The sequence below is a fragment of the Portunus trituberculatus genome, unplaced genomic scaffold (genome assembly GCF_017591435.1).
Source record: "Portunus trituberculatus isolate SZX2019 unplaced genomic scaffold, ASM1759143v1 PGA_scaffold_523__9_contigs__length_663829, whole genome shotgun sequence".
Taxonomy (NCBI): domain Eukaryota; kingdom Metazoa; phylum Arthropoda; class Malacostraca; order Decapoda; family Portunidae; genus Portunus; species Portunus trituberculatus.
The window spans coordinates 202,032-212,050 of record NW_025541692.1 but is presented as its reverse complement, the minus strand read 5'-3'; the positions used below and the strand labels follow the sequence as shown (position 1 = coordinate 212,050).

Genomic DNA, 10,019 nt, shown 5'->3' with positions numbered 1-10,019 from the left:
ACACTACCCACTCCTGCATCCTGAACATACTTTCAAAAGCCTTTACTTGAAGTGATGTGCAGATTTTGAAGGATGTTTTACAGCTGTAGTGACAGATTGGGATGGACAGGATTTGCATACAATGAACAGGTACAAACACTCTTGACAACACACCTATTCATGACAGACAGTGCAACATTACTTGGTGGTGTCACTGTATTACTAACAAACCACACACAATCATCACAAGTGGTGTTCTCCCACGTCCTGCACCTCACCACCACCACCACCCCCTAATCAGTAGAGGTGTCCACACTGGTGAAGCCAAGAAAGCATCAACCTGTTGTTACAAGCAATTGGATCTTACAAAGTCCTGGTTGTGCAGAGTTTTGTAAGTTGACTTGTTACCTCACCAAACAAGGCAACAGTGTGGTGCAGAGTGTACAGCTTTGACACAGAGCATCACCAGGTCCCCTAGTGTATGTGTGTGTATTTATTTATTTTTTTATCTAATTGTAACATACGGGAAAGGAGCTATGCTCGTACTGTCCCGTCTCCATATCTACTAATGTCCAGCTTTTTCTTAAAATCATGAATATTCCTTGCGTTGACCACTTCCACGTCTAAACTATTCCATGCTTCCACCCTTCTATGAGGGAAGCTATATTTTTTCACATCTCTCCTATAAGTGGCCAATTTTAGTTTTTTCCCATGCCCTCTCGACACTCTTTCATTCCACATACACAGATCTTCCCTATCCATTTTTTCCATGCCAATCATCACTCTGTATATTGCTATCAGGTCTCCCCTTTCTCTTCTGTTTTCCAGGGTCGGAAGTTGCATTCTGTTCAGTCTGTCTTCATAAGTCAAATCTCTTAAGTCAGGCACCATTTTTGTTGCAGCCCTCTGTACTTTCTCTAGTTTCCTTATGTGTTTCTTTAAGTTCGAGCCCACTGTATTGTTGCATATTCAAGCCTTGGTCTTATCATTGCAGTAATTATTTTCTTCATCATTTCTTCATCTAAATATACGAACGCCACTCTTATGTTCCTCAATAAGTTCAATACTTCTCCAATTATTTTGTTTATATGTCTCTCTGGCGATAGGTCATTGGTAATTGTCACCCCAAGGTCTTTTTCTTCATGACTGGTTTTATGTCTTCATTTCCTATCTTGTACATACTCCTGATTCTTCTTTCACTCTTGCCAAACTCTAATTTCTTGCATTTTGTCGTGTTGAACTCCATTTGCCATGTACAGCTCCATTTCCATATTCTGTCCAAGTCTTCCTGGAGTAGTTCGCAATCTTTGTCACATCTCACTTTTCTTAACAATTTTGCATCGCCTGCAAATAGGCTCACATAACTGGACACCCCATCCACCATGTCATTTATGTAGACCGCAAACATTACTGGTGCCAACACTGATCCCTGTGGAACTCCACTCTCCACCAAGCCCCATTCTGATGGTCTGTCCTTAATTATTGTTCTCATTTCTCTTCCTACCAAAAAGTCTTCCATCCATTTTAGTAAACTGCCATGCACTCCTCCTACCATTTCAAGTTTCCAGATCAGTCTCCGTGTGGTACCTTATCAAAGGCCTTTTTAAATCCAGATATATTCCATCAGCCCAACCATCTCTTTCCTGTATTACATCTATCACCCTCGAATAGTAACATATCAGGTTTGTCGCATGAACGCCTTTTCTAAAACCAAATTGACACTCACAAAGTATGTCATTTTTCTCCAAGAAGTCTGTCCATCTATTCTTCACCACCCTCTCACACATCTTAGCTACCACACTTGTAAGTGACACTGGTCTATAGTTCAATGGGTCTCTCTTGTTACCTGATTTATAAATTGGGACAATGCTAGCTCTTTTCCAGTCTTGGGGCACTACACCTTCCCTTAATGAGGCATCAATTACTTCACAAACTTTTTCTGCCAGTTGCTCCCTGCATTCTCTTAAAATCCATCCTGATACCCCATCAGGTCCCACAGCTTTTCTCACTTCTAGACTCCCCATCATATTCTTGATCTCCTCCACAGTTACTGTCACTGTGACCTGTGTGTGTGTGTGTGTGTGTGTGTGTGTGTGTGTGTGTGTGTGTGTGTGTGTGTGTGTGTGTGTGTGTGTGTGTGTATTTACCTATTTGTGTATTACAGGGCCCGAGCTAAGCTCTCTGTGACCTGTCTCCTTGTCCATTCCTGTCATATCTCTCTTTCATCTGGTTGACACACACCGGGTCAACGACATCACTGCTCAGTTTATTCCACTTATCAATGCTACGATGCGGGAAACTGTATTTTCTCACATCATTTAGACAGATGTCCTTTACTAGCTTTTTTCCATGTCCTCGGAGATGATTACTTGTGGTCACTTTTATTAACTCTCTATCCAATATGTCAATCTTGTTCACCAATTTATACATAGTTATCATGTCTCCTCTTGTTCTTCTCTCTTCTAATGTGTGTGTGTGTGTGTGTGTGTGTGTGTGTGTGTGTGTGTGTGTGTGTGTGTGTGTGTGTGTGTGTGCCGACACAAACAGCCAGAGCAGTGATGTGTCACCACCATGCCACGGTCACCACACACTGAGGAAGGCCAGGCCTGTGTTACACCAACACACACTCAACTCAATCAGTGAATCACATGCTCACCAAACACCTCTACCGACACACACACACACACACACACACACACACACACACACACACAGTCAAGGCAACACTCACAACCATCACCAAATGTTACTCTGGTGCTCCTGAAAGGAGGAAAACTGGGCATCACCACCGGCCACAATAACACAGGCTGTGGCTGTCGGGTCTGAATTATCATTAATATGGCAGAGGCAGAGGCTCTTTATGGGCAAGGAAGGCGGAAACGTGTGTGTAAGGGTTGCGAGTATCAGGGAGTACTGAACAGAGAAGGTTTGTGCGGGAGTTGTGAAGATATGAAGAGTGCAGAAAAGGAAGAATGTGGCCGATGCAACAGGAAGGTTAGGTGCAATGAGGAAGGCATGCAGTGCGACGATTGTGAGGTATGGTACCATATTAAATGTGAAAAGGTGGATGCCGAGCTATATGAAATGCTCAAGAAACATAAGAAGATGCTGTGGTTCTGTGCTGATTGCACACCTGCAATAAAAAAAACAGAGACAAGCAGAAAAAGTAATGGAAGAAAATGAGCAGCTAAAAAAGGAAATGAAAGATTTAAAGCAGCACCAAACTAAGATGAACAAAAGGGTAGAGGTCACTGAAAAGAAATGGAGTGAGAAAGGAGAGGTAGAAGATCAGGGAGACCTGAGGCAAGAGATAGATAAGTGGAAAAAGATGCATGAAAAGATGAATGAAACTCTACAGTTGATGGAGGAAAGGATGAAAAGAAGAGAAGAGGAAATGGTGAAAGCAGTGACGGGAAAGGTTATTGAAGAGCTAGAAGATAAAACTAAAAAGAATATAATAGTATTTAACCTGAAGGAAAGTGAGAAGAGTGAGGCAAGGGAGAGAGAAAAAGAGGACAGAGAAGTCTGTGAGCATGTATTTCATGAGAAGTTAGGGGTGGAAGGAGGACAGGTGGAGAAGGTGTACACAATGGGAATGAAAGTGAGAGGGAGTGAGAGGCCCCTAATAGTATGTCTGCGTGATGTATATGATAAATGGGAGGTGGTGAAGAGGGGCAGACAGCTGAGAGACTGTCATGAGGAAGACATAAGTAAAATCAGGATTGCCCCTGACAAAACTAAGAAAGAGAGAGAACAAGATGCAATGCTAAAGGAAAAGTTGCAAGAGAAAAGAAGACAAGGAGGCCAGTGGAAAATACAGAAGGGAAAAATTGTGAGAGTAGAAGGCACTGGTGGGGACTGAAATACAGGTGTACGGGACAAAGAAATAAGCGAAAAGAGTGTAAAATTAAGGTAATAAATATACAAGGGCTAACACAAACTAAAGCAAAAGAAGTAGAAGAGTTAGTGAGTGATGATAGTATAGTTTGCTTAACAGAGACCCAGAAGAAGCTAAGAGATATAAACTTCAGTGATAACTGTGTGATAGTAGATAATATGAGAGAGGAGCAAGATAGAAAGGGAGGACTAATGGTGCTATATAGGAAGGATACAGGAGTAGAGCTAGAGAAGATACCAACAAAATGTCCGGATATATTGCACACAAAAGGGAAAGTGAGAGGATGGGAGATGAGACTAGTAGTGGTTTACCTGAGTGTTAACGATCCAGCGAGAAATAATAATATTAAGCTACAAATGGAAAGGATAATAAATGGAAACTCTCACCGCTCTTAGTCATGGGTGACTTTAATGGACATGTGGGCTTCAAAGGGGAGCAGAAGGTGAATAGAAATGGAGAAATAATTTTGGAATTGATGGAAAAATATAGCTTGATAATGTTAAATGATGATTGCAAATGCACAGGAGAGTTCACATGGAGCAGAAATGAACAAAGGAGTGTTATTGATTATGTATTGGCAACAAATCAAGTCTATAGGAAATTCAAGAGCATGCATATAGATGAGGAGAAGGAAATTTTTGACATGTCAGACCACAATCTAATTGAAGTGGAGCTAATAATAAAAGAGGAGAAGAAAAAATTGGAGAGAAAAGAGTGGGTTGTGAAGGAGTATTATAAAACAGACAAAAATTCCTTAGAAAGATTTTGGATGTGCATGGAAAGCCAGGCGCTAAATAAGGAAGTGGAGAACATTGAAAAATTGGAGTCACTAATAAAAGAAACAGCAGAGAAGGTGCTAAAAGGAAAATATAGAAGAGGAGAAAAGAATAGCAAGAACACAGAGCCTGTATGGATAAATGATGTCATTAGGAAAGAAATAAAAGAAAGGAGGAGATTAAATAGGATGAGGAGAAATGCAACAAATGAAGAAGAGAGGGAAAGGTGGAAGGAGTTATGCCTAAAGCAAAAAGAAAGGGTACATGTGCTAATAAAAAAGGAGATCTGTAAACAAGAAGAGAAAACAGTCAAAGAAATTAAGGAAAGCAAGGATGGAGGAAAGAAGATGTGGGAGTACATTAAGAAGCTAAAAGGGGGAAAGATCAAGGAGAAAATCCCCTAAAAATCTATGGAGAAGATGGGGTAGAACTGGAGCAGGAGAAGGTGGGGGAGGAGGTAAAGAAATTCTGGAGCAACATATATAGAAAAGATGAAAACAATATTGAAGAAATCTGGAATGTGAGGAAGAGAGAGGAGTATACAGGGGAGTATGAGAAAATGATCAAAGACAGAAGAGACACGATCAGTTAGGCTGAACGCAGTTGATGAACAAGGGACAGAAATGCAATATATACAGACTTGTGCAGTGGAGGTATGGGAACACATCGACATGGCAAGAAGGGTGACAGGAGGAGAGGTGCAATTACAACAGAACATTATCACAGAGGAAAGAGTGGCGTGGTACAGTGGAACCATGCATGCAAGAAGCGCACGGGTTCGAATCCTGTCCATGGTCCGAGTGTAGGGCTTTGAGATAGGAGGTACTCAAAAAGTATCACCTTTAGAGGTGTCTAGGAAAATGAAGAGCAAACGAGCTGTGGGGACAGATATTATTAAAGGAGAAATGTACAAGGAGATAGGAAATAGCACAGTATTAAAGGAAATATTAGCAAAGGGAATGAAAAGTCCATTAGAGTCAGGCCATGTACCACCAAGCTGGAAAGAATGAAGGACAGTGATGATCCCCAAAACAAGATGCCCAAAAGCCAAGGATTTGAGACCTATTGCATTAACTAACGTTGGGTATAAACTAATGATGTCAATCATAAGAGATGGCTTAGAAGATCATATAACAAAGAACAGGTTAGGGAAAGAAATGCAAGGAGGTTTCACAGAACGTAGTACAATTGAAAATAACATTTTTGTTCTAAAATACTGCATACAAAAATCTTTCAAGATGAAAAAAACGTTAATTGTAACATCAATTCATTTTGCCAAAGCATATGATAGCATAAAGAGGGAGAAATTAATAGAAGTCCTGATGGAAACTAAAATAAACCCAAAATGTATTAATTTAATAGCCAATGTATATAACAATGATAAGACCAAAATTGACCTAGTAGAGGAAGAAAAGGTGGAAATAGACGTGACAAGCGGAATAAGGCAGGGATGCACAGTGTCAAACTGATTACTTTTAGGATAATGCAACAAATAGAAGATTTAAACAAAGGCTACAGGGACGAGGAGTTTAATATAACATCGCTTTTCTTCGTTGATGATGGAATGTTGTAAACCAGCAGTGTGGAGGATACCAAACACGTCATAAAGAAAATGGAGGAGATAGGAAAAGGATTTAGAAATAAACAAAGAGAAAAGTAGAATACTAATATTCAACATGAAGGTAAGACCAGAAAATATTGAAAATATAGAAGTAAAAGATAGATTTAGATATTTAGGAATCACTATAAATGACACCATTAATTGCTTCAAAGTGCAGAAGGAGGAAATGTTAACAAAGGCGAGAAAGCTGGACAATATGACGAGGAGCGTAATAGCGACAAGTTGCTCAAAACTACTCATTGGGAAAACTTTTGGAAGAGTGTGGCACTTCCCTCCATTTTATATGGAAGTAGCATTATAGACCTTAATGAAATGGAAATTAGTAAGCTGCAGAGGATAGAAAATGGGGTTTTCCGGCAAATTTTAGGAGCACCAAGCTATACACCTATAGCAACCCTGAGGGGGAAAGTTGGAGCATCTACGTAGTGTGAGTTCAAGAGTGAGGGAAGGGCAGCTAAAATATCTAAGATACCTACTGGTGGAAGGAAAAGACTTGGTGAGAAGGGTAGCAGAAGAGCTGGTGGAGAGTAGGCAAGGGAGATGGATAACAAGAGTGGCACAGGAGCTAAAAGATCTGAGAGAATTAAGACTATTGAAAGGAAGCATACAAAATGAAACAAAGGAAAGTTTATCAAGCATAATGAAAACTAGGGACACACAGGCATGGCGAGAAGCATTAAATGATAAAACTAGTGTAACACAGGAAGGAGATTGGAGGGCAAGATGAGGTATACACTAATGACATAGCATCAGATATCCTATTGAAATGTAGAACAGAATGCAGACTTAAATGTAGAACAAACACCCTAAAATTAAATGAACACTTACAAACAGTAATGTGTGGACAGTAGAGAACTGGTCTGTTTTTGGGCGCAGGAAAAGATTTTCAAATGAAAGCAGACTGCTGGCTGTGTAGTGGTGACGACGAAAATTTAGCCCCCTTCCTTCTCTGGTGCCCTGCCTATGCCACAGAAAGACACAAAAATAAAACATTACAGCAGCCATACCAGGAAAATACTGAAAAAATAATTGGGGATCTGCTTTTTAATAATACAGACATACAAGAAACAAAAACAACTCTGCAAAAATTTTGGAATGTAAGACAAAAGAAGATCAAGGAAATAGAAGACGATAACAGAAATCAATAAGTGAAAGAAGAAAAACCCCGCCAGCCAGAAAAATACGTCAGGGAGAGCCGATACAAAGGCATCTCTCCCGACCTATAACTCAACTCAACAATCAACAATTCAACACCTGTACCCCTGCCCACTGACCTTCCCTACCCCCCCAGGTCACGGCAGCTCAAGGGGTCACGTGACAGGCGAGATATGACCTACCTTTAGGATGTCTTGTTGTTGTTGGGGCCGTGCAGGCTGTGTGGCTGTGTGTCACAGCCTCTAGTGCCCTTAGGGTGCAGTACGCGGTGGTGATGCGTTCAGGCTATATTGTTTTGTGTAGGAAGGTCCTGGTGAGGTTGAGTGTCTTGAAAGCCTGAGTGGTATTTGTGCAGCCACCCAGGAGGTGAGTCAGTGTTGGCCTGTGTGGGTGAATGGCAGACAGTGAGGGGAGGAAGGCCACACGGCGTGAGTGGTGCCGAGGGCAGTGCAGCAGCAGGTGTTCTGGGGTGTCAGGGTGGGTAGGGCACCAGAGGCAGTGAGGAGAGTCAGTCATGCCCAGCCTGTGCAGGTGGGCATTGAGGCGGGTGTGGCCAGTCCTCAGTCTGGTGACCGCTGTGTCCAGTGCCCGGCTGGGGAATAGGTCCACCATGGGGTTTGTTTGGGTCAGCTGGGGTGTCTGGGTCTCGGTCTGGGTCCAACATTCATTCAAGTTTATATATTGCTCTAAAAAGCTTATTTTGGAATAATAAGCATTAATATCAAGCTTTTTTATTCATTTTTATGTTTTTTGTAACAATATGTGTGTTTTAAAGGTAGTTTTGCACTTTACCTTTATATAGTTCAACCTAAAGCTTAATTTTCGCTCATGTTTAGCTATTAAGCATTAAAATCAAGCTTGTCAATTTGTCCCTAAGCTTTTTATGAGTTCCTTTTCACTATTTGCGTGTTTTGATTGTGTTTTGCATTTGTTCCATTAAAAGCAAGTTTATTCATTTATCCCTGCGTTTTTCTTATTTTAGGGGTGAATAGTGCGCGCGCGCGCGTGTGTGTGTGTGTGTGTTTCATTCAAGATTATTGTGCATTTTATCATCCATTACTGTTGAAATCAAGGAGGATGGACAGAGAGAGAGGATGGAGCGGCATACGCCTATCCCGCCCTGCTAAAAAAAGTGAAGGCAGTGCCAGTGGGCGGAGCTTATGAGGGTGTGGGCGCCGGGCGGAGCTTACGATCGCAACATTTAATTGGCCTCGCTCTCCAGTGTTAAGAAATGGGAAATTACCACTCTTTTGCATCACTAGAGGAAAACTAAGAACTGATGGTTTGACTTTTGTAAACCACATTATAGTTTTCCCAATATGTCATGCAGATCCTTTATTAATGGTGTTAATGCCAAATAGCTGCCATAGTGAATGAAATACACCGTTTCCAGGAGAAATTATGGTAAAAAGATTGCTTCTTCTCGTTCATTGCATGACAAGGAACAAACAGTGAAGAAACATTTCATTGATAGATGCTTTCCCAATGCACACTCACATCAAATCACTCACCATTCTAAATAAAAGCTGTACACACACACACACACACACACACACACACACACACACACACACACACACACACACACACACACACAGAGAGAGAGAGAGAGAGAGAGAGAGAGAGAGAGAGAGAGAGAGAGAGAGAGAGAGAGAGAGAGAATATATTTGACATGCATGTGTTGAGAAATTGCCATACAAACAAAAATCAAGCTTCAGGACAACTTTCACCTGATATACAGTTTATTTATCCTTCATTTCGAATGTGCATGTGTACATCTACATGCACATGTACATGTGTATATGATCTGGTCCAGCCAAACGTTTGCCCCAAAGACATCATTACTATTAATATTATCATTATTACTGTGAAGGGGGCATGACACTGGCATACGCGGAACGAAGAACATCCGCTCCAGACAGGTGGAACTTTTCCCAGATTAGATTGGCGGAGCAAAAGTTGGGATGGCTTGGATCATATCCATTCCGGTTCTCCGTATGGTGTCTCAATGAAAAAATAAACATAAGATATGTAATAAAACCCCATCATTCAAACTAAAAAGAACGGCCCTAAACATTTCCTATTGGAATAGTAGAGAGAGAGAGAGAGAGAGAGAGAGAGAGAGAGAGAGAGAGAGAGTGCGTTAACCTTGATGTTATGGGTTGATGGCACGGTGATTGGTCCTTTCAGTGTTTGTTTGAGCTTTTAAGTGAGGAAGTGTACCGTGCCCCATTATCAGTATGACTATTCTAAACTCTTCTTTCCTTTACCTACAATTGTCACCTTTATTCAACTCTCAACTCAAAACACTTCTGCCCACTCTATTCTCCCCTCACTCACCCTTTTCCACTCAGGGACTCATCACACTTTCACACTTAACATCTTCCCTTCCGCCATCACCCCTCTCTCTCTCTCTCTCTCTCTCTCTCTCTCACACCTTCAAGACTCTATGTTCCACATCTTTTTTGAAGAGCAAAAAATTCGCGAGCTTTATATTTTGTGGGTGTCACTCCCTTACTCGCTAAGTTAAGCGTCAATCCGAGCCAAAGCCGCGCCCACTACGCCCACGACAGGGAAGCCCACCTGGCTC

General features: G+C 41.4%; 2 protein-coding genes across 2 annotated transcripts in view; one reads left to right on the top strand and one right to left on the bottom strand.

Annotated features, from left to right (window-relative positions):
• Positions 1-10,019, top strand: part of LOC123500962 — a 112,564-nt gene that overhangs the window by 66,322 nt on the left and 36,223 nt on the right. The gene's annotated exons all lie outside the window — the stretch shown is intronic.
• LOC123500965 overlaps positions 7,158-10,019 on the bottom strand; it is a 31,188-nt gene continuing 28,326 nt past the window's right edge. Inside the window, exon 2 of the mRNA XM_045249518.1 lies at positions 7,158-8,080. Within this exon, the coding sequence (XP_045105453.1) occupies positions 7,715-8,041 (327 nt within the window). The 5' untranslated portion in view covers positions 8,042-8,080 and the 3' untranslated portion in view covers positions 7,158-7,714. The remainder of the gene's footprint in view (positions 8,081-10,019) is intronic.